Below are 25,714 nucleotides of genomic sequence, written 5' to 3' on the forward strand. Positions count from 1 at the left end.
TAGTCTCACGGTCATCAATCCGGCAACGGAGACCTATGAGACCTATCGGCTGGCTACTGTGAGACTGCTGATAAGGCTACCCTGCTGTTAAATTGTAATCATTAACATAATCCTGTGGAATTCTCCAAATCAAGTGACACAATCTGCATTAATTATCTTTTGATTGCTCTCCTAAATCCATCAAATAGAATATGATGTGAAATTGAGCCCACATTCGCAGACTGTAATAGCTATTCTCACCGACAACTGTTAATATTATCGTTTCTAATGTTCGTGCAATGTCACAATGTAAATAACTTTTTCCAAGGGTAAAGATTGTTTACAAGTCAGTCAAGATGTAATACTCAGTCACACTCACATCCAATTAGTCTGTAATCGGATTGTGGTTTATTTCTTTTAATACATGTCAGATTGCTGTAATTCATGTAATCCAGTCTACAGTAGACAGTCATGCTTGGCTTGACATGTGTATATGGCATGCCCAGACTGGAGAGACTGTCTCGCGACTTGCATCACATCTGAACCTAACAACTAACACTAACTGACATACAACACCAAGTTTCACTATATGGTTTACAATAATACGTTTAAAATAAGGTGTGAGGTTTACCTGTAAGTATGAGGTGCCTACTTTGCTTATGAGAAAACGGCATTGTTTAAAATATTTATTTATTGGGCCTGTGTGTGATTGTGTGGTGGTGGCTCATCATCAGATAACCAGCACCCCAAATTCCAGTAATAGAGGAAATATATTTTGGCTATCAACAACAACTATAACACAGAAATTACGACAAAACTTATTATGTGACGCTTCCTTCTATGTTGTAATAACCAGAGTATAACCAACCCCACCTGTCAAAATGGCCGATCGAGCCACGCCTTTTAACCCATGCAGCCTACCACCTGAAGAGGTTAAGCAGGAGCAGGGTTTTCCGATACAGGAAGTTTGGAAATCTTTTACCAACAGCGTCATCTCCATAAACGAAAAAGTTCTGGCCTATGAGCTACTTAGTCATCTAGAGACTGTGCCAGCCATAAGCCATACATGATGCTTTGATCCCTACCTATTTACGCCAGGATCACTATAATATTGTTTTTATTACGCGTTTATTTCGGGTAGGCAACTATGCCCTTATTAGCGTTCAGATTCGCCCTACAGACCGTCCTCCTCCTTGCATCTGCCGTTTTCGGTATAATAGGTAAGTTACAGCTTAATCAACGCTAAGAGAAAAAAAACTAGTTATTTATAGATTAGTTGACATATTATTTCATTGTTCACCTAATGATACACAATTAGAGAGGGCTTCAGTATATTGTCTTCATTGTTTTTGCCCCAGGGCTTTACATTTTGGCTATAGGATTAATTTAAAACCAGACGCTGGAAAATGTTTTCATTGAAAACGGATGGTGGGTGACAACCTGGAAGCCTCGAATCGAAAAACATTTTAAATGACAACATGGTGATGATGACGTGCTTTGAATTACTTAATTTTAATGCCGATTATTTGCTCAGACGTAACTGAATTCAAGTGAATTCAATTGGTTCGGTCTAAATGAATCACGTCAATCTTGTCCTCGTGAATAACCAAGGTTCTTAAAGTGAATCTAATTCGTGATTTACAGTGGGAAACGGATAGAACAGTGTTATTTCACGAAGCGAAAGTTGGTATTTTTTGAGTCACCTTGTCCCTGAGGAATACAATTTACCACAACTTTATGGTATCATTTTAATATAAATATTGATAATTATACCATCATCACCTCAGTGTTAGGAAAACGTTGTCATTTTAATAACTTAACAGGAGTGGGGCTTCAAATGCTGAGGACATTATCCCCATTGTGAAACCCGCCACAGCGACCATATTTTGGATTAAAGGATATGCAGTCAATGCCACTACAGAAAAAGAGAGAGAGAAATAGAGAGACAGAGAGCTACTACATTGCAAGTAATGTTATCTGTGTGTGGATGCCTGGATGGGCATGTTTGCTCAGGAGTGAATCCACTCACCCCTGCACACTTTGACAACCTAGGATGGCTTAGAGTAGACGACAGAGTACATGTTGCAATGGGCCTGGTCTACAAGATACACTATACGACTAAGGTACCCATGTACATGTCAAAATACTTCCCAAAGGTCAGTGAATACCACGACCACAACACCAGAGGAAGCTCAACAAATAATAATAATAATAATAATAATTCATTTAATTTATATAGCGCTTCTCAGTAACCCGAAGTCGCTGACAGTAGTCGGGAGCAGGGGTACAAACAAAGAGGCGAAAGCAAAGAAACAAAACAAAACAACAAAGAAACAAAAACAAAGGAACATGAGACCATGGGGGGAACGGGGAAACAGCCTGATGGCACAAAAAAAAAAGACTAGAGACATATCGATCAGGTTGGAGGGGAGGGGGGGGTTTAGGGGTGGGGGGGGTTAAAGGCAAGGGAGAACAGGTGGGTTTTGAGGCGAGCTTTGAAGGTGGAGAGTGTAGGGGAGTCTCTGATGGACTGGGGGAGGGAGTTCCAGAGTCGGGGTGCAGTGCGAGAGAAGGCCCGATCTCCGAAGTTTTTAAGCTTGGATGTCGGGACAGTGAGGGAGGCAGTGGAGGAGGACCGGAGGGAACGGGTTGGGCGGTAGGGGAGAAGGAGATCAGTCAGGTAGGGGGGGGCCAGGCTGTGGAGGGCTTTGAAGGTGAGGAGTAGTGTTTTAAAGTTAATGCGGTGTTTGATCGGGAGCCAGTGGAGGGAGTGGAGGACAGGAGTGATGTGTTCGCGGGACCGGGTGTTAGTGAGGAGGCGGGCGGCTGAATTTTGGACCATTTGCAGTTTATGGAGGGAGCGGGAGGTGATACCAGTGAGGAGGGAGTTGCAGTAGTCCAGGCGGGAGGAGATGAAGGCGTGAATGAGGGATTCAGCAGCGGGGGGGGAGAGGCAGTGACGTATTTTTGCGATGTTGCGGAGGTGAAAGTAGGATGTTTTGACGATGGAGCGGACGTGGGGGTCAAATGAGAGGGTGGGGTCAAGGAGGACACCAAGGTTGCGGACTAGGGGGGAGGGGGTGATGGTGGAGTCGTTGATGGTGAGTGTGATGGGTCCGGATCTGGTGAGGGTGGTTTTGGTGCCAATGATGAGGAGTTCAGTCTTGTCACTGTTCAGTTTAAGGAAGTTGTGGGTCATCCAAGTTTGGAGTTCGGTGATGCATGATTCAATGTGACTGAGGGGTGGGCTGTGGGGGGATTGTGTACTGATGTATATTTGGGTGTCGTCAGCGTAACAGTGGAAGTTGAGGTGGTATTTGCGGATGATGTGACCAAGGGGGAGAATGTAGCAGATGAAGAGCAGGGGGCCAAGGACTGAGCCTTGGGGGACCCCCTGTGTGACTGGGGAGGGGGGGGAGGTGTGGCCGGAGAGGGAGATGAATTGGTGTCTGTCAGTGAGGTAGGAGGAGAACCAGTCAAGTGCTGTGCCCTCAACACCCAGTTGGTGCAGCCTTTGGAGGAGGATGGAGTGACACACTGTGTCAAAGGCTGCACTGAGATCGAGTAGGATCAGGATGTTGAGGGCACCGGAGTCAGCGGAGATGAGGAGGTCGTTGATGACCTTTACCAGTGCAGTTTCGGTGCTGTGAGCGGGACGGAAGCCAGACTGAAGGGGTTCATATAGGGTGTTGGACTGGAGATGGGAGTGGAGTTGGGAGGCAGCAATACGTTCCAGTGTTTTTGAGAAAAAAGGAAGATTGGATATGGGGCGGTAGTTGGAGAGGGTGGATGGGTCAAGAGTGGGTTTTTTGAGGACAGGGGTGACAGCGGCGAGTTTGTAGGGGGAGGGGACGTGGCCTAGGGATAGTGACTGGTTGAAAAGGGCGGTGAGGTGGGGGATGAGAGCAGGGAGGCAGGCTTTGGTGAGAGTAGTGGGTAGGGGGTCAAGGGAGCAGGTAGTGGTCTTGGAGGTAGTCATGAGGTCCATGATGAAGGAGGAGTCAACTGGGGCGAAGGCAGTAAAAGGGGTGGGAGGGATGGAGTCAGGTGGGGGAAAAATGTTGGTGGGGGGGGCGAGGGTGGGGGAATTGGCGATGCGGGCAGTCAGTGAGCTGTTGATTAAAGATACTTTATTATTGAAGAAGAGGAGAAACGAGTTGCAGAGGTCAGGGGAGGAGAGTGAGTTATTGTCCGGGGGTTGTAAGAGTTTCTTGACAGTGGAGAAGAGGGTCCGGGGGTTGCGGTTGCTGCTGTTGATGATGGTGGAGTAGTGGGCAGATTTGGCAGCTTGGAGTGCATCACGGTAGGAGGAGACGTGCTGTTTGTGGAGGTCGGCGTGGATGGTGAGGCGGGTTTTTTTATAGAGGCGTTCTAGTTGACGGCCGGTCTGCTTCATGGAGCGGAGTTCCGGAGTGTACCAGGGGGAGGAGGTGGTGAATGAGACAGTGATGGTTTTCAGGGGTGCCAGTGAGTCGAGGGAGTCAGAGAGAGTAGAGTTGAGGAGGAGGGCATAGTCGTCGGGGTTAGAGGGGGCGGAGTCAGGGGGAAAGGCAGAGGATATGGATTGAGACAGTGTGAGAGGGTCAATGGATTTTATGTTACGGAAAGAGATGGTGCGTTTGATGGAGTGGTGGGGTGGGGGAAGGGGAGCAGAGAAAAGGATGCAGTAGTGGTCAGAGAGTGGGAATGGGATGGGGTGAGGATTGGATATGGGTAGGGAGGCAGAGCAAACAAGGTCAAGTGTGTGGCCTTTGTTGTGGGTGGGGAAGTTGATGTGCTGGGTGAGGCTAAAACAGTCAAGGAGGGAGAGGAAGTCAGGAGTGAGGTTTGAGTTTGGTTGGTCAACATGGATGTTGAGGTCACCGGTAAGTAGGAGGCGGGTGGAGAGAGTGGAGGCTATGGTCAGGAGATCAGAAAGTTCGGTTAAAAAAGAGGGATGAGGCTTTGGAGGGCGGTAGAGGAGTAGTGCAGTGATAGAGTTGGGGAGGGAGAGGGCAAGGTATTCGAAGGATAGCATGGGAGGGAGGTTTAGGTGCAGTTCAGTGATGGATAGGGAGAGTTTGTGAAAAACGGCAAGACCCCCCCCTCGGCCAGAGAGGCGGGGCTTGGCGATGAAGCTGTAATTTGGGGGGGTAGCTTGGTTGAGGGAGTAGAAGTCCAGGGGCTGTTGCCAGGTTTCAGTGAGGAGGAGTAGGTCCAGGTTGTTGTCCAGTAGTAGTTCATAGATCAGAGGTGATTTGTTAGAGAGAGAACGGGTGTTGAGGAGAGCAAGGGAGATGGATGGGGGAGCAGGGAGGAAGGAGCGAAGGTTATCGAGGTTGGCGGTGCGGCGGGTGGGGGTGGCAGGGGGGCGAGAGGTAGTCCAGGAAGAGGGGATGTATGAGCCGTCAGGGAGGTGGAGAGTCCGGTTTCGATTTAGGCGGGGGCCTCTGTGGATGTTGCGACGGCGACAGTGAATGCCAGCGTTTCTGGCAGCAGTGGCAGTGGCAGCGGGGAGGCGGTAGTTGTTGTTGAGCGAGTGAAGATCAGCAGGAGTATATGAGAGGCGGCAGGGGGGTGGGGGGGGGCAGTGAAAAATGGGGGGAGGGGGGGTTGTGAGAATCCAAGGGGAAAACGGTAGGAGAAGCAGGAGTCCAAGTTGGGTGTAGAATAGGAGCAGGAGTGGGTTAAAAGTTGGTAGTAGCTGGAGGGCGGAGAGTTGGAGTAGAATGTTGAGCAGATCACTCCGGGGCTGCAGCTGGACAATGGGAGCACTCCAGAGTTGCAAATCATGTTAAACCCAGATTCGGCTCAAACAAGGGACTAAACACGTTTCGCAATTATGCCACATCAATGTGGAACGCCCTACCCAAAGCTGTAAAGGAATGTGAATCCCTACCCACATTCAAAACCGCTCTTAAAGAGCACCTACGGGAGGCTGCAATTCGAAACTGGCCACCGTAAATGTCCAAACCCCCCACCCCCTCCTAATAGACAGTCTCCTCCCCACCGCATGTATATATTCTCTCCCACCTACCCACCCCCTCCTAATGTACAGTCACCTCCCCACCGCATGTATATACTCTGTCAGGATCTATGAGTAACAGTACTGTATATTTGAATACTGTATATGTCACAAATGTATCAGTACTAAATACCTATGCCATAAATGTCATGTATGTTGAGTATGTCATAAATGTCAATATGAATTGAAAATGGGGGACCCTGATGTAAACAAGACAAACGTCTTTCTCTGGTCTGCATCCCCTTAACAATTGTGTGTATTGAGCCGTACTGTATTGTACCCATTCTGCAATCTGTTAAATAAAGTTTTCATCCATTCATTCATTCACTCATGTGGATCTGCAGTTAGTCATAGGAAGTGAAGTAAAAAATAAATAAATAAAACAAAAGCATGTAATCCTGTCTCATCCCGATTCCCAACCCATTCAGTCATACCAGGCTTACACCAGGCTAATGCTTTGCCTTGCTATGTTCAGCCTGGCTGGGGCTAGCCGTGGCCAGGTTTGGTATGGTACGGTTGGGTTTGCGTCTCCATTGCGTTTCTTGTAAACTCTCCGGTTGCTTGGCAGCCTTTAAAAATGTCACACCAACCCTGAGGATAACAGTCCCAGTCGGGTTTGACCAGGTCTGGCCAGGTTGTGAAAGGGCCAGGGTCCAGCCAGGTTAGGCCAGTTGGGCCAGGTTCTAAGGACTATAGAGACACCCGCTGTGTGCCAGACAGCACGTCTGAACCCTGGCTAGTGGAGACAAGGCATTAGTCTCATCCACCGCTGTATATGTCTGTGTAAGAGAACAGCATGTTCAAGCACATCTCCAAACCCTCGTCATTGAAAGACTTACAATGTTTAAAAAAAAAAAAACTTTGGCCATTTCCCTGGCTCTTTTATACGTTTATCGCATTTATACTTGGTCAAGTTCGACCGACAGAAGCAGGCTGAAAGGGTTCAGATGGGGGGGAAGACACTCTGGGAAAGGCACGGCTGCAGTCCGGGATTCGAACTCGCTCAGCCCCAGATCCGTGACGAGCACGGTTGTCCACGGCGCTGAAATAGCACTCGCGGTACGTGGTGAGCTACTGGAGCTCCCCCTGTATTCATTGTTATCAGAATCAGAATATAGCCAGTAGCCACTGCTGTGGTATTGTAATTTGACATCTACATTATTTTCACCTGCTTCCATCCCTTTTTTTGTCAACTTGTTCGCTATTACATTATTTTCACCTGCTTCCATCCCTTTATTGTCAACTTGTTCGCTATTACATTATTTTTACCTGCTTCCATCCCTTTATTGTCAACTTGTTCGCTATTACATTATTTTTACCTGCTTCCATCCCTTTATTGTCAACTTGTTCGCTATTACATTATTTTCACCTGCTTCCATCCCTTTATTGTCAACTTGTTCCCTATTACATTATTTTCACCTGCTTCCATCCCTTTATTGTCAACTTGTTCGCTATTACATTATTTTCACCTGCTTCCATCCCTTTATTGTCAACTTGTTCCCTATTACATTATTTTCACCTGCTTCCATCCCTTTATTGTCAACTTGTTCCCTATTACATTATTTTCACCTGCTTCCATCCCTTTATTGTCAACTTGTTCCCTATTACATTATTTTCACCTGCTTCCATCCCTTTATTGTCAACTTGTTCTCTATTTTGTCCAGCGGCCCAGACGCTCACCGTCACCCCTGACAGGGGCACCGATTTTAAGATCAGTAGGGTTGAGTGGTCAAAGTGCACTGTATGCACAGGGAAGAGACAATGCTATTCGTCCGTGGTGTTAAAAGACACCGGTACCGCCTTAGTGGACTTCACCTGCAGCAAACCTCAGGACGAATTCACAGTGGAAATTCTAAGAAATATTGGTAAGTGTTTCCCTTTCTCACTTCACGCATATGCTTAGTTGTATCCGTATCATAGCTGACATATTGTTTCTCGTCACATGGGAATTACAGTCTATTAGCAGCTCAGAATATCTATGGAATAGATGAAAATTTATTTCTGTATTTTAGATTTGTACTACTTTGCTAGCATATGTGTCCCCATCGCCACTGACGGGTCTACCTCCACTCCTCAGAGTGCACCACCAGGTCCTGCGATGGGCACATCGTCCAGACCGAATCCGGTTCCGTCCCCTTTGCGAATTTCAACCGCACCTTCACCTGGAATCTCAAGGCCTCCCGGCCGCGAGCGTTCAGGTTAGACTTCGCCAGGACACCGTTGAGGCAGATTAACCCCACGCAGCGCTGTCCAGACAAGCACACGTACACCCTCCAGTCCTCTCAGAGCACGGGGCCAGTGGCCATCGGGACCTACTGCACAGGGGGCACCATCAGCGGGCTTCAGGTGCTGAATCAGGGCAGTTTTTCTCTGGATGTTCCTGCCAAGGAGAAACTGCAAGCTGCCCATTTCCCTGTGTCTGTTGGGGAGGAGATCAAATGTGAGTTTCAACATTTTCATGTCTTTCGGTGATTTTTAAATCGTGTCCAAACATTTCTTTCTCAAGCGATAATATACTGTATGTTCACTGCCTTGTGTGGGTAATTCTGATAGAACATAATATGATGTGATCATAAGTCTGATAGAACATTAGACCAGCGAACAGGGGGAGAAGGAGAAGGTGCTCTTTGGTAGAGGGTATGAATGAACATTTCCTTGGTAGAGGGTATGAACATTTCTTTGGTAGAGAGTATGAACAGTTCCTTGATAGAGGAACCGTCATCTTACCTTTTTTCACTAAATGTATTCTCTCCCTCAGCGTTGGCCAAAATCAAACTGACCGTACCGGAGGGGACCTCATCTTCAGAGCTACTGTCCCCAAACTACCCCGAGACCTTTCCCGACGACGACTTGATAGAGTGGGAGTTCCAGGTTCCTCCCAAGCACAACACCACCGTCAGCTTCCTGCGCCACACGCTGCCGCGCTGTCTGAAGAAGGAGACCCGGGTCGAGTACCAAAGCAGAGGCAGAGGGGCCCTGGTGCTGAGGCTCACTGACACCCAGCCGGGCAAGACGCAAGGCAACTTCTCGCTGACCCTGAGGAACTGCGAGATGGACAGGACCCGCACTGGGTCTCCTGGACTGTCCCTGCACTTCAAGGTCTCCGCTATTAGGGCAAGCCTCCCAGGTCTGTGTAGCAACATGCACCTTATACAGTACAGTGGTGGGATACTTTGTTTTTGTTTTATTAAAGGGCTACTTCACCAAAAAACAATGCTGATATATTTTGCACATAATCTCACACACATTGAGAGTTATTGAGAGTGAGTGCGTTTGAATATGGCCACCGGTGATGTCATTGGGGACATTGAATCCTTGTGTTGTGTTTGTTGCAGCTCAATGACATGATAAAGTAGAAGTACCTATGAGAAAGGTATTGCTAATTTTTCATCTACATCTACGTCATGGTGCTGTAATTAACACAACACGTGTTACACAAGGATTCAGTGTCCCCGATCACTGGTGGCCATATTCAAATTTTTTGTTTAAATTTAATAAAAAATGTACTCTCAATAACTGTCAAACTAAGTGAACGTGTGCACAACTGTTTAAAGTTTTTGGATGTGTGTGAGATTATGTGCAAAATAAATCAGCATTGTTTTTTTTGGTAAAGTGCCCCTTTAAGACAAATGATTGTTCATTATTATGTGAAATAGACCAATTCTAAGATTAATTCTATTAGGTTTTTTACAGAATTTCCCCATTTGTTATATAATATAACAAAGATAGTGTCCATGAAGTGTATTCTTTTTACAAGTCAAGTCAAGTCAAATGAAAGTGTCTCCACTTGTGTTATGGGGGTGTCTAGAGCAGTTGTTCTCAACTGGTCTAGCCTCGGGACCCAACATTTTCCTTAGTCATTAAGTCGCGACCCAAATCTTTGAACCACTATGATTTATTTAAAAAAAAAATTGTTGCAGTAATACACAATCTTTCATGCACTGTTAAAAACATGAAATAAACACAAAAAAGTGCAACAAAAGTGCAACTAGGGCTAAAAACACAATGAAATCAAATAATAATAATAATAAATAATATATCCTTCTTAGCAGACTTCTTAGCTTAACATCCCAGGGAACTAATGGGATAACTGGGGATGTTGTTTGCTCCTGACAAGAGTCTCAACGTCTGGGGTGATGGTAGACAAAGCAACTCTGAGGTCATGCTCAATGTCCAATCTGTTCCTCTGCTTTGTCTTCAGCTGGACCAGAGCTGAGAAGCCACTTTCACAAAGATAGGTAGTGCAAAAAAAATGTTATTAAAAAAATATATATATATATTCTACTTTTTTTTTTTTTTAACAAACATCCACGACCCACTCAAAATGGCCCCGCGACCCACCAGTTGAGAAACACTGGTCTAGAGAACCCAAGAGCAGAACACAGACGTTTAATGCAGCCACGGAATGCAGGCCTTTTATTCTGGCTCTGTGATGACGTGAGGGTTCACAGGTGTGTAGGCCGGCTCAGGTAGTGATGGTGAGGTGAGAACAGGAAGATACCCATATAAGGCCGTGGAGACCTGTTGTCAGACAGGGGAGAGAAAGGCCCTGGCTGTGGCTGTAACAACTTGCCTTTGTGAAATGTGTGCAGCATTATCACCAAAATACAGTAAATCAAATCAAATCAAATGTATTTGTAAGGCCCGACAACACACGTTAATGTCCCCAAGGGCCGGACACGTCTTCTTTAACTCATTGGATGCCAACAACGCTTATATACGTGTTTGTCTGACAACCGTTGAACACCAACCACGTATATATACGTTATTTGATCGTTATTTCTTTTATTCGATATTTCCATTCATTATCCATCCAGGGAGCAACCATTTGAAACCTTGTGTATTGGGCTATGCGTCGATGAAATGCCTCCGGGCGCTCTTTTCTACTAACCTGAACCTAGGGCTTCACCCAATCGCATTGAATAGTTTTCGGGACCCCCGATTCATTATGCTGTGGTGGGTTATGTCGTGGGCCAAATGGACATACAATCTACCAGATGGCAATCAAATAATTGGAATATTCTTTTTGGAATCCCACCGGCCACAGGTAAGAGCAATTTAACGTCAATTTCAGCTTGATTGTGCCTTGTTTTCATTGCCACCGCCCTGATCAGCGTATGTTGTTGTACTAACCAATGCCGTTATTGACAATCAATTAATCAGAAACGACCCCCCCCCCCCCCTTTCATGCATTCATGATGGAACATAATACAGATCATATGCATTTGAATTTTTAATTGTAGCGTGTGTAGGGACGAACTGCCAATGGATTTTGTATAATACACGTTGCGGGCTATTACTAGCCTCCCAGGAATGACCATAGACCGCTCTAAAACCATACTTATATTCACCACGGTATAAAACGGGAATGTATGGATGGAATTCTTTTTTTCACATATTAAACGATACATAGGTGATGTCAAATGGGCCATAGTATTGTATCCATAGCTATAATATAGAATATAGTTATAGCTCTACAAACAAGGTGACTCAGTCCTATATTTTAACGTGTGGCAATGCAACCACAGGGCGACGGCTAATCACCGGCGGTCAATGAGTTAAGGGAAGTCACACTTGAGTGGGGGGTTGTGAGGTGATGAAATGGTTTAGAATGTGGGCCTCATGTGCTGCATCATAGCCCTGACGTCATACCATAGGGGAGCTCGTAGATTGCCACACCATTGAGTCATGAATGGAATGGAAAACTGCTGGAAGACCCTTCTTTTATCCAAGGGGACAACCACACCCTCACACACACACTCACACACACAGAGTGTGATTTGCCTAGTTTGGGAGATGCCGTAGAGATATCTGCCATCACAACACAATGGAGCTGAATGGCCAGGGGCGTAACTAAGGGCCCTTTCTCACTCACTGCTCTGTGTCGAATCAGACCCGGCTCGCATAAGAAAAGGGTGTGTCTGTCTGAGTGAGAACGCTGTCCCCCGTCCCCGCCCCCCGCTGATTCGTCCACGGGGGCGCTGAACCTGGACCGCTGAAATAGGTGGTCTCAGGTGCGCGCTAGTGGGGGCGGTTAGGCCTGGCAATTTTGTTTGCCATTGCTATGTCTATACATTGTTCGAATGCATTTATTTCTATTATACCAGTGGTGCCCAACCAGTCGGCCGTGGTCGACCAGTAGATCAATGACATGCAATATAATTGCCACAAGCGATGGGATAATGTTAGCTTCTGAACAGGCTAGCTAACTAGCGTTAGCCGTTAGCCATTGCTGTATACTATACTTTCTTGTTCGAATGCATTTATTTCTATTAGACCAGTGGTGCCCAACCAGTCGGCCGTGGTCGACCAGTAGATCAATGACATTCAATATAATGCATATAATCGATGCAGCAATGTTACTAGTAAAGGCTAAGCTAACTAGCGTTTAGCCGTTAGCTTAGCGCTATCGTTAAAACGCTCAAAAGCGGACTCTACAACACCATCCATTCGTGATAAAATAGGGTGGGTTATATTGACAAGGCTTGACAACAGAGGTTCAAATATAACTTCATATTTATTGGCAATTTGTTCATTTATATCATCATCCAGTCTCCAACTTCCTGTTTACATTTTCGAACGTGACATCATCGCCTACGGCAAGCGTAAACGCTCAAAAGGCAAACCGTAAACAGAACCCGAAGCGAACCAAGACCGCAGTGTGTACACAAACTAGAGGGGAGAGAGGGGGGGGGGAGTTCGCATCAGATCCGGAACGGGGCCAGAACGGAACAGAATAGAAACGAATAGGTGAGTGAGAAAGGGCCCTAAGGGGGGGGACATGTCCCCGGCATGTTTTCAGAATGCAGTTATTATCCCCTGCACGATAATAAACGGTGACGCGATGTGATAGGACCACACGGAAAACGGCTGCTTGTCCATCTCTGATCCATTGTCATGCAAAGTCAAGTGGCCAGGTGAGCACCCGGCGCTAAGTACTGTACCGACCACAGCTGTCTTTGCATATCAACAACAGCCCAGTCTTCAGGTGTGCTCAAATAGGCTACATAGCACCCCTCCCCAGTTTGGTGTGAAACTGTGAACGATGTGTCTGTGTGACTGAGATTGCTTGGTGTCTGTGAAATATCTGTATGTCTGTCTGTCTGTATTTAAAAGCCTCGTCTAGGCTGTTGTTTTATACATTGTAGATAATAAATAGCGCACTCTCTCTCTCTCTCTCTCACACACACACATACTACGCAGTATGCACGTTCCGAGTGAATTGTATATAGAAACAACTCACCAAAATTGACTTGCACAACTGATTAAAAAAAATCTACGAAAAGGGGGCCCCCCCCTACCCGCCGCGACCATACACTATACGTAGCACCCCTCCGCCACTGACCACGCCCCCAAATGTGTCCCCTCCACCACTGACAACAGAGTTACGCCCTTGTGAATGGCACTCGGTTTGTGGCGCTTAATGCACCCAAAATACATTTGTAAAACTCAAAAGCAACATCTCTTTCCAGAAATCATGACCCGGTTACTCAGGATAATCCACAGACCTTGTTGTGAGCAGCTTCATGTAGGAATTCATGTTTTTTTTTAATAATTTTATTTTTTGGGTGAACTGCTCTTTTAACAATTACACAATAATAGCTTGTCAAAGGGCGGTTAGGTGGCGTAGCCGAGATTGCGTTCGTCACCAACCCCGGAGCTGTGAGCTGGATTCGCCTGTTCAAATCCAGCTCACAGCTCCGGGGTTGTCACCAGCTTGGCTGGCCGTTCACACTAATACAATGGACCTGTCTCAAAACCCTGCCCTCTTTTCTTGATCCTCCAATCACAGCTGTCGCTTACCTCTGACTTCCTCGTACAAACAAACAAAGTTTGTACGAGGAAGTCAGAGGTAAGAGACAGCTGTGATTGGAGGATCAAGAAAAGGGGCAGGGTTTGAGATAGGTCTATTGGCAGTATTAGAGGGTGGGAGAAGCTGGCGGGGTGGGTCCGGGTCGTTGTAAACAGCGACTCCTACAGTTCGGTCGGGCGCCTGCTAAGCGCGGATGGGACCTGAGTGGGATAGTGTGATCCTTCCACACGCTACGCCCTCTCGGAGAATATCCGCACTGCCAGGTGAAAAGAAGCGGTTGATTGGCTGGACGTGTGTCGGAGGAAGCACGTGATAGCCTCCACTCTCCCAGATGATCTGACTGTGGGGGGTAAGTGCGCAGCGACCAGGAAGGGGATTGGGAATTGGCATAACGACTAACATTGGGATGGGAGAAAATCGGAGGAAAAATGGAGGGGGAAAAAGATCAATAAAAAAATAATAATAGCTTGTCAAACTAATTTGGTCCCCAAATCATCAAATGTTTGGATTTTGTGGTGTGTATTTTCAAATTGGTAAACGTGCCCACACACCAGGGTTATTATAGTTTGGGATTTTCCATTTGTTTTTATTTTTATTTCGTTTTGTATTTTTACTTTCAATTCAGTTTAGTTTCAGGTAGTTTCCAAAGCAGGTTTCAGTTTCAGTTTCGTTTTCATTGTTTCAAATAGTTTTGTTTTAGGCCCTTGTTACACACACTGTTTTTGTGCTCGTTTGAATACGTTTTTGAATACGTTTGCTGTCCCTATTAGATAGAAATGCCGTTTTGGCAGGAAACGTTGTGGCCCTACTGAAAACGCTAAATTGTGTTTCCGTTTTGGAATAGCGCCAAAAACTCGCCGACAACATGTTGTGTAATCTGCGCGGAGCCGTTGTTGCTCAACGCCCATGCGCAGTAGATACCATCTGCGTGCCCTTCCGGTGACAACAGAGCTGTCCCAAATAGCTGCAGCTATGTGTTGTCAAGTTATTGTTATAAGGACCCCAGTCCAAGCTACAACAGTCTGCATTCCCTTAACAATTGTTTGTATTGAGCCGTATTGTATTGTACTTACCCATTATGCAATATGTTAAATAAAGTTTACATCCATTCATTCTGCTAGCATTACCGATTGCATGAGCACTGCAGCTGGCTAACGTGAGCTAGCGTTAGCTATCAGACCCTGTTAGCTCAAGCTCCTCTTTCAATCTTAACAAGCATTAAACAAAATGGCCCAGTCATCTATTCACCTTTGTTTAATACACACAGCGTTGTCTCTAATGTTATCTAGCTACTGATAGCTCCCGATATCATCAGTTTGGTGCTGGCTGGTTAACGTGAGCTAGCGTTAGCTTCTAGCCACAATGCTATACTGTTATACTGGCATATTCCATTCACGTTAGCATGTAGCTAACAATGTAGCTAACAACATCGCCAATCCTTTTTGAGACTAAACTATCCGCTCTTGGTGGTCACTTGTGTTGATGTTAGTTTTGTTTCATCAACAAATGAGAGGCAGAACACACAGTGAATGTATCCGTTTTGTTTATTGCACTTTTATTACACTTTGCTGAAAAATAAGTGCTGCATTGGGTAAATAGGCATTTAAAGATGGCGGCGCCTTGTTGACATTTTCTTTGCAGGAAGTGTATTGGCACATTCAAGTTCTGATTGGTTGAAAATTGCCTTCATGTTCGCCACCTACTGCCACCTACTGCTTTGGCAGTGTACTACATGACTGTGCTCAGGTGACAAAACGAAAGTGTGACTCGCCTCCCGGCTACGTTGCGACCTGGAAAAGCGAAACTCATCTGAAAACGAAACTCAGTCTAACCGCAGCCTTAGGTCAGCACTAATGGCCAGTTTTCGTTTCGTTGTGAACGAATGAATGAATGAAAACTTTATTTAACAGATTGCAGAATGGGTACAATACAGTACGGCTCAATACACACAATTGTTAAGGGGATGCAGACCAGAGAAAGACGTTTGTCTTGTTTACATCAGGGTCCCCCATTTTCAATTCATATTGTCAGGGTCAGTTTCGCTTTTCAGAACATAATGGCAGGCAAGTTAGACATTGTTTTTGCCTCCTGAGCACAGTGATGCATATACATGTAGTACAATGCCAAAGCAATAGGTGGGAGTAGGTGGCGATGTAGTTCAAACATGAAGGCAATTTTCAACCAATCAGAAAAGTTGAATGTGCCAATACACTTCCTGCTCAAAATCAACAATCTACCATCTTTAAATGCCTCGCGTGAGCCATTTAGCCAACGTAGCATTTATTTTTCAGTAAAGAAAGTGCAATAAAAGTGCAATAAACAAAACGGATACATTCACTGTGTGTTCTGCCTCTCATTTGTTGATGAAACAAAACTAACATCAACACAATTGACCACCAAGAGCGGAGTTTAGTCTCACAAAAAGATTGTCGCCGATTTTGTTAGCTTACGTGCTAACGTGATTGGAATATGCCAGTATAACAGTATAGCATTGTGGCTAGTAGCGAAGTTTGTTAGCTTACGTGCTAACGTGATTGGGATATGCCAGTATAACAGTATAGCATTGTGGCTAGCAGCTTGGTAACGTTAATGCTAGCAGAATGAATGGATGTAAACTTTATTTAACAGATTGCAGAATGGGTACAATACAATACGGCTCAATACAAACAATTGTTAAGGGAATGCAGACTGTTGTAGCTTGGACTGGGCTCCTTATAACAATAACTTGACAACACATGGTAGCCGCAGCTCCTTGGGACAGCTCTGCTGTAAACACTGGAAATAACCGTGCGGGTCTCTACTGCGCATGGGCGTTGAGCAATAACGGCTCCGTATCCGGCTCGCGCAGATTACATGGCACCATTGTCTGCGAGTTTTGGCGAGTATCCAAAACGGAAACACAATCTCAGCGTTGCCAGTAGGACAACGCGTTATCCTGCCAAAACAGCGTTTCTTTTTTACTTGGACAGCAAACGTAATCATTCAGCAACAAAAACGTTGCTGTATTCACCAGTGTAACCATGGCCTTAGTTTGGCTTTTATTCGTTTCCGTGTTTTGTTTATTATTACCGGTAATATGGGGGTACTTGTCACAGCCAAGGTTTGAGAAGTTGAGAATAGGTATTGTGTAATACATCAATTTGTGAAGGCAGCTGACTCACAGTCATGTAGACGTCCCAGTCTCAATGAACATAATGACACAGTCATGTATCATCCCAGTCTCAATGAACATAATGCACCAAACCTCATGCTTGCTGTGTTGACAAATTTGACCAACTTGACAAAGGAGACTAAGGCCATGTCCAGACTAAAACAATTGTGGTAGTTTTAGGCAAAGTATTTGATCGTTTGCATCGTTCTGGGACACAGAACTGCGTTCTGGCAGCCTAAAGACGGTACTTTCTGATACCAGCTCCCAGAGTGCGCAATTCTGAAGACACCCCCCACTGCGTCAACATCTTTACAAGCGATACGCGTCTTCTCCTGAACCGATGACGCATAGCCCACCACTCCCTTACCCGCATGTGCAAACTCAGCCAAACATCACCAACCACCGTCGACAACAGATTGACATCTCCCTTAAGAGTGTTACAGAGCTTGATCAGGCTTTTACAGCTAAATGTACTTTTTCTGAAAACCCAAGTAGTAGCCAAGCATACTGTTCCATAGCATACCCCTTCAGTTGATCATGACAACAAATCCTCTCTTACCTTGACGATTAAAAAGCCTCCATAATTTAGTAAATAGTATCCCCATGGCATGGTGTTGAGCTGTAGCCAGCAAGCTATGCTATCAATATTAGCTAAATAATTAGCATCACATAGCTAGACCACCCGCATTTCATTGTATACCTGTATGCCGTGACAATTAAAACTCTTGACTTGACTTGACTTGACTAGCCTTTTTCTGAAAACCCAAGCACATATTGTTCCATAGCATATGCCTTCAGTTGATCATGACAAATCCTATCTTACCTTGACGATTAAAAGCCTCCATAATTTAGTAAATAAAAGCTGTAGCCAGCCAGCTAGCATTGATGCTATTCAAAATGCTATCCACATTAGCTAAATAGCTAACCAACTAAATACAATAGACAGTGGTATCCTGAGGTAACGTTAAATACAACGTTTGCTAGTCGAAATGACTGGACACACACAGGGACAAGTTAAACATCAATCAATTAATTTCAACAGGTAGTTTGAGCTGCATGTCAGCCGTGGTCTTTCTCTCCTCTCCTTTGGAAGTGTAAATGTGTGGCATGCACTTACTATCTTGAGACGTTTTCGTTTTTACGGAAACCTTAAAACGAAAACTAAACAGATCAAAATCGTTTTTGTCTGGACAAGGCCTAAAACTAAACTTTCTTACTTACTTACTTACTTACTTACTTACTTACTTACTTACTTACTTACTTACTTACTTACTTACTTACTTACTTACTTACTTACTTACTTACTTACTTACTTACTTACTTACCGTAATTCCTCTAATAGTAACCCCGGCTTGTATTTGTTTCAACTGTAGCGGGTACCAGGCTTGTATTAGGAGGAGGCCTGTATAAGAGGGAGGCCTATATTTCAAATTTTCAAACGGATCATAATGAATAAATCAACATTTTGTGTCAGTTTGAACCCAGTAAAATGTACTGGGTTCATTTATTGAAACCAAGTACTGTATGAAATAGTAAACAGTGCAATTACAGGTGGTCACTGGTCATTTCAACGTTTTCAAAGTGAAATCAAGTAACTAGCTCAGTATGCAGCTCAGTATATTAGTAACCCGGCTTGTATTAGGAGGCCGGCTTATAATTGCTTAGCTCAAGAGCGCACCCGGCCATTAATAGAGACCCGGCTTGTATTTGAGACCCGGTTACTATTAGAGGAATTACGGTACTTACTTACTTACTTACTTACTTACTTACTTACTTACTTACTTACTTACTTACTTACATTTACTTACTTACACTTACTTACTTACTTACTTACTTACTTACTTACTTACTTACTTACTTACTTACTTACTTACTTACTTACTTACTTACTTACTTACTTACTTACACTTACTTACTTACTTACTTACTTACTTACTTACTTACTTACTTACTTACTTACTTACTTACTTACTTACTTACTTACTTACTTACGTACTTACTTACTTACTTACTTACTTACTTACTTACTTACTTACTTACTTACTTACTTACTTACTTACTTACTTACTTACTTACTTACTTACTTACTTACTTACTTACTTACTTACTTACTTACTTACTTACTTACTCATAGTATATATTCAGATTCTAAGTGTTTTATTGTCCATATTTATTGTAATGTATAATAGAACTGATGGGCATACAGACCCTCATCTGCACCTTTGATTACACTGTCCTCATATTCCTATATTCAGAGTTAATTATATAGTTTACACTGCTTATTTTTATCTTTACTATAATTGTATTATATTTATGTCTTTCCACTATTACCCTGCCCATACCTGTACCTCCCCTACCCCCTCCCCCATGCTCCTATGACGCCCGAATTTCCCGAAGGGGATCAATAATATATTATCTTATCTTGTCTTAAAGACATTTGCTGTATTTTTTTAATTCAATTTAATTGTAATTCGTTTTGTAAGTAGTACACAATATAGTTTCAGTTAGTTTCCATTTATTTTCTAAAGTCTACTTTCTATTTTTATTTCTGTTAACTAAAATGTTTTTCACTTCTAGTTTTAGTTTTTAGTTTAGTTTTAGTTAACTATAATAGCCTTGCCACCCACACACACACACACACACACACACACACACACACACACACACACACACACACACACACACACACACACACACACACACACACACACACACACACACACACACACACACACACACACACACACACACACACACACACACACACACACACACACACACACACACACACCTATATTGTCTGTGATGATGAGTAACTGTGGTGTGTTGTTCTGCGAATAGGTATTGTGTAATACATCAATTTGTGAAGGCAGCTGACTCACAGTCATGTAGACGTCCCAGTCTCAATGAACATAATGACACAGTCATGTATCATCCCAGTCTCAATGAACATAATGCACCAAACCTCATGCTTGCTGTGTTGACAAATTTGACCAACTTGACAAAGGAGACTAAGGCCATGTCCAGACTAAAACGATTGTGGTAGTTTTAGGCAAAGTATTTGATCGTTTGCATCGAAGGGGATCAATAATATATTATCTTATCTTGTCTTATAGACATTTGCTGTATTTTTTTAATTCAATTTAATTGTAATTCGTTTTGTAAGTAGTACACAATATAGTTTCAGTTAGTTTCCATTTATTTTCTAAAGTCTACTTTCTATTTTTATTTCTGTTAACTAAAATGTTTTTCACTTCTAGTTTTAGTTTTTAGTTTAGTTTTAGTTAACTATAATAGCCTTGCCACCCACACACACACACACACACACACACACACACACACACACACACACACACACACACACACACACACACACACACACACACACACACACACACACACACACACACACACACACACACACACACACACACACACACACACACACACACACACACACACACACCTATATTGTCTGTGATGATGAGTAACTGTGGTGTGTTGTTCTGCGCAGTGCTGTGTCGTGTGGACCTGAAGAGAGAGAGAGGGCTTTTCCTTGACATCGAGAAGATCAGACCCGGTTCTGACTGCGAGCTGAAGATGAACTCCGTCACCCAGGGGAAGATCACTGTTCCCTCTGACAGCGTCTCTCAGCTGTCATTCCAGGACTGTCCTCCTCAAGATGTACACGTGACAGCCAGGAGAGTCCTAGGTAACGCAGCCCTAGGAGCGACACTGCGGCTCACCAAGACAATGACAATATCGTATGGTTATTATCAGAAGATGTTATGTTTCCATGGACCAAAATAGTCCCTGGTCTTGTCATATTTATCACTTTAGTTTGATTGCTACAATGACAATAACAATGTATTGTTTTTATTATTATTACACAAAAAAACACAATTTCAGACTTGTATAGTCTCACATTAGATTAAAATTGTCATAATACAGCACAAGTACAGTACAACGAAAATAAGTTTGGCGACCAACCACAGTGCAAATGTACAGTAAAGTGCAATAGTAATATACAATGTACAAGTGATTCAACTGGGTATAAAATATATAAATGTGTACTACTGGGTGTAGTGCTAATCAGATGTATGTACAGAATTGTAATATTAATATGTACAGTGATACAGGTATAAAGACAGTATGGTGGTAGTCATACTGGCCAGCAGCGTAACATCGGCTATTCATATCAGATCCTAGATTCATCCTATTGTCTTACTGTTTCCATGTATCACCAGAATGTCATCAACAAAGAGACTGCCCAAAGGCTCCCGTCTCCCTGGCTGTGCCTGTCCTGCCGAAGTGCCTTCCTGCCCCTCTGAGTAGTGTGACTTGGACCCTCCGTCCTCCCCCTGGTGGCTCGGTGGAGCTTCTGTCCCCCACTGGCAGCCTCAGGCAGTCCCTCCCCGGGCAGCCATGCGACGACAGGGTCATTCTCACCGTGGCCGAGGGTGACGGCACTCACCTTGGACAGTTCTGCTCACAGGGTGCCATACAGAAGGTCCAGATCCACACCAACGTGTCTGTCACCGCCTCAGGCCTGGGGAGCAAAGAGTGGCAGCCATCTTCTCAGTCTCAGGCGTTGCTAAGTGTCAGTTTCCACGGCGAAATCTCAGGTAACGGGAAACTTTAATTTAAACCTGTACGGTTTAAAAGCCACCACACACGCCAATATTTTTTTTTTAAACTTTGACCAGTCAGCTGGTTCTTTTCGCGTTTATCGCTTTTTCTGGTCAAGTATGACCGACAGAAACAGGTTGAATGGGGGTATAGATGGGGGAAAGACACTCTGAGAAAATACGGCTAGTCCGGGAGTCGAACTCGCTACCCCAGATCCGTGACGCGCACGGTTGTCCCCGACGCCGAAATAGCGTTCGAGGTACGCGGTGAGCTACTGGAGCTCCCCACACACGCCAATATTATGGGAAATGGCACTTACCAGAAGATAGATAGATACCAATTTCCTCTCTGTACGTTCAGTAGAAAGCTACCTGGCTGCAAGCTAGCCTAGCTTAGCTCAAATGAATGGAAGCGGATATGGACCAGCTAGCCTAGCTGTTAGCCAAGAACACCTCTCCCGGAGTTCTAAGCTAGGCTAGTGGTCAATATCCGCTTGCATTAATTTGTGCTAAGCTAGGCTAGCTTTCTACTGAACACAGAGAGGAAATGGTATCCATCCTCTTGTCTGACTCTGGAGAAGACGGTAAGTTCCCATAATGTTGGTGTGTTCCTTTTACGTATTTTGAGTAAATTAATGTATGTTACCTTTATAGGTTTAGTTTAATTCATGTTTCTCCTGTCTCTTAACACGCACACACACAAACACACAAACACACACACACACACACACACACACACACACACACACACACACACACACACACACACACACACACACACACACACACACACACACACACACACACACACACACACACACACACACACACACACACACACACACACACACACACAGACACTTACATATTCACCGTATCTCCGAAGAAAGGTGCTCCCCTCCTTCTGGCAACTCCCGGCTGGCCGGCGGGGATGAAGTTCTATTCCACCGTCTCCTGGATTGTCAACGTGCCGTCCAAGAACAAGGCCCACCTGATGTTCACCAACATGAGCCTGCCCAAGTGCAGCACCCGCCACACCAACATCAAGGTGCAGACCCTGGGCTCCCTGGAGGAGCGGTACAGCCGGCGGGAGGACGAGCAGGCGAAGAACGACCACACGGTGTTCAGCAGCTTCTACCTCAACATGTCCAACTGCATGCCTGACACGGGACAGTTCAGCGTCATCACGAGGATCACCCTGCACAAGAGTAAGAGCATTATCCACGGGGAGGGTTCTGTCTATTTTACTCATTAATCTCTTTCTCAATAATAATAATAATAATAATAATAATAATAATAATAATAATAATAATAATAATAATAATAATAATAATAATAATAATAATAATAGAATAGAATAGAAATACTTTATTCATCCCGAGGGAAATTCGGCACTACAGATTGCTCACAGTAAACATTTAGGTAGTCAGAAACAAAAGTCTAATAATAATAATAATAATAATAAACCTTATTATAGCATAGCTTATCAAGTCAAGTCAAGTCAAGAGTTTTATTTGTCACGGCATACAAGTATACAATGAAATGCGGGTTATAGCATTATAGCACCTTTCATACAGGAATTGCAGCTCAGAGTGCTTCACAGCTGTAAAAAAGACATAGGCATAAAATTGGCAGATCAAGAGCAATGCATAAAGTCCAGACATAGAATTAGGCATAAACTGAATTACTTTACAGAACAGTTCTGAATTACTTTACAGAACAGCAAGTATGTCTACTTAAAGTTTCATTCGTTTTTAGGCTTAATAAATAATAAGAAAGCCCAGAGCAGTACTTCGCTCTTAATACTTTGAGTTTCATTACAATTAATGCAAATTAATCTTAGTATGACTATGAACCATGACAGATTCACCAAGAGTAGTTTTTATCTTAAAGATGTAGTGCAATTATGTTTTAATTTAGCGAAGGACAACAGATCCGCTGTTATTCTAACACATCCTTTTTGAGAGCGAACACCTGATCTGATGTTGAACTGTATTAGTGATATCGCACCGGTCAATGCGATTGGTCAATATGGGACAGGAGAGACTCGTCTGTGAACGTCGTCCGTGTTTGTCCTCGTCTAGACCTGCTCCTGACCATCATCCTGAGCGCTGTGGCTGTTCTGCTGGTCCTCATGATCACCGTTCTCACCGTGGTCTGCGTGGTGATCAAGTAAGTGTTTTTGTCTGACATCGTACTGTCACTGTTTCTTTTTCTTTTTCGCCTCTTTCAAAAATGAATTTCTTTAAATAAATAAAGTAGACCTACATGTTAGTATGAATGACTAGTAGTAGAGATAAATAGATCGTTCTGGGAATTTGTTCCCATGAATAAATGAGATGACATTAGGTCGTAAGGCGCTACGGTCTCTCTCTGACAAAGTACATTTCCCGCCTTCCGCCTTGCCATCTTTTTATCTCCAGCCTGGTTGGCTACGTAACGCTGATGATCCGAGTTACCCTACTGATCTTTCCTCCTCCTCTTGTCACGTCTCCTGTCAACCAGGAAGAAGAAGCGAGAGATGATCCACCAGGAAGCCATCTACAACCCTAATGGCGCCAGCTTCCTGCCGGTGGGGCAAAACGGCTTCCCCGGACCGCCCGATGACGAGGCCCACGTCTACGCCTCCATCGAGGACACGCTGGTGTACACACACCTCCTGAGACAGGGGGAGGCGATGGGAGTCTACGGGGAGGTTGACACCTACCAGTCCTTCGCGGGGCATACAGACCCACCCGGGCCGCCACTCTCCCTGGGCACGGCCAACGCCACAGAGCGCCCGGAGGTCGGCGTCTACCAGCCGTTTGCGTCTCAGCAGGCCCCTCCGCTTCCCAACAGGCCTCCGAGTCAAGGCAAGCCCATGGTCGACAATGAGCTGTACGGCATGGAAATCCGCGGCGAGGTGGACGGCTCTCCAGATCTCACAGGGGACCAAGAGCAGCGGGCGAGGAGCCTGGGGGAGGAGAGTGAGGAGAGGATGGAGCCTGAGGGAGGGGAGTGAGGAGAGGATGGAGCCTGAGGGAGGAGAGTGAGGAGAGGATGGAGCCTGAGGGAGGAGAGGGAGGAGAGTGAGGAGAGGATGGAGCCTGAGGGAGGGGAGTGAGGAGAGGATGGAGCCTGAGGGAGGAGAGTGAGGAGAGGATGGAGCCTGAGGGAGGAGAGTGAGGAGAGGATGGAGCCTGAGGGAGGAGAGTGAGGAGAGGATGGAGCCTGGGGAGGAGAGTGAGGAGAGGATGGAGCCTGAGGGAGGAGAGTGAGGAGAGGATGGAGCCTGAGGGAGGGGAGTGAGGAGAGGATGGAGCCTGAGGGAGGAGAGTGAGGAGAGGATGGAGCCTGGGGAGGAGAGGGAGGAGAGAGAGGAGAGGATTTCCTTTGTGGCTTGACCAGCTTGAACACTGTTAAACAAACTCAGAGAAGTGATATTCAGTCCCTGGCATCTATGTGATTACTTGGGAGTTTCCTAAATTAACCCTCTCACTACCACACTACAAATTATTAACCCTTTCACTACATAAGGTTAACGCTTTCACTACTTTTAACCGTCTGTAGTGTGGTAGTGAAAGGTTAACCTTATGTAGTGTGGTAGTGAAAGGTTAACCTTCTGTAGTGTGGTAGTTAAAGGGTTAAAAAATAAACTATTGTTCAGGTTTACCAAAGCTGTACGAGTTCAACCACAGTTCAAACCTGCCTGTGGTCAGTTACACTGTTTCATTTTGGAGGAAGGGAAATCTCATCTGCCAAACACTATTATTTTGTTGATTCCAAGGGATTTATTGTTGCTTTTACCTAATGAATGTATTTTATTTCAGCTAATGGTTTTACTTGTGCACAACATATACTGCAGTGCTGTATGTTACAAATGTAATGTCTGACTGTTTACTTTTTCTTGTCATGTTTTAGTGTAAATTTTGTATTTTTTATACGACCAAAATGTGCCTTGTGTGGACACTCACAGAAACATCAGAGTATTGAAACACCAACTAATCTCGTAGTAGAGACACTATAACTTCACTTGTACAGTTCCACTGAGTTGCAAATAGGATAGATATTTATTTATTGAAGTTTAATCTTTTCTATTGATATTACTATTGTGAGTGACCACAACTAAGATCATCCATGCTTTTTATCTGTGCTCACCT

The 25,714-nt window shown here is 44.6% G+C and overlaps 1 protein-coding gene across 1 annotated transcript; it reads left to right on the plus strand.

Annotated features, from left to right (window-relative positions):
• Window positions 1–983: 983 nt before the first annotated feature.
• cdcp1a (CUB domain containing protein 1a) lies at window positions 984–24,611 on the plus strand. Its single transcript, XM_084336293.1, has 9 exons — window positions 984–1,199; window positions 7,648–7,848; window positions 8,061–8,423; window positions 8,742–9,110; window positions 20,462–20,659; window positions 21,195–21,572; window positions 22,433–22,783; window positions 23,660–23,747; window positions 24,081–24,611. The coding sequence occupies exons 1-9, from the start codon at window positions 1,127–1,129 to the stop codon at window positions 24,574–24,576; spliced, it is 2,517 nt and encodes an 838-aa protein (XP_084192419.1). The 5' UTR covers window positions 984–1,126; the 3' UTR covers window positions 24,577–24,611.
• The last annotated feature ends 1,103 nt before the right edge of the window (window positions 24,612–25,714 follow it).

This window comes from Notolepis coatsorum, assembly GCF_963971535.1.
Source record: "Notolepis coatsorum genome assembly, chromosome: 19".
NCBI lineage: Eukaryota > Metazoa > Chordata > Actinopteri > Aulopiformes > Paralepididae > Notolepis > Notolepis coatsorum.

Coding starts and splice junctions, on each gene's coding strand:
- cdcp1a (XM_084336293.1), top strand. CDS start 1,127: ATGCCCTTATTAGCGTTCAGATTCGCCCTACAGACCGTCCTCCTCCTT. Junction 20,660..21,194: donor GACAGCCAGGAGAGTCCTAG/GTAACGCAGCCC, acceptor ATGTATCACCAG/AATGTCATCAACAAAGAGAC. Junction 23,748..24,080: donor GTGGTCTGCGTGGTGATCAA/GTAAGTGTTTTT, acceptor CCTGTCAACCAG/GAAGAAGAAGCGAGAGATGA.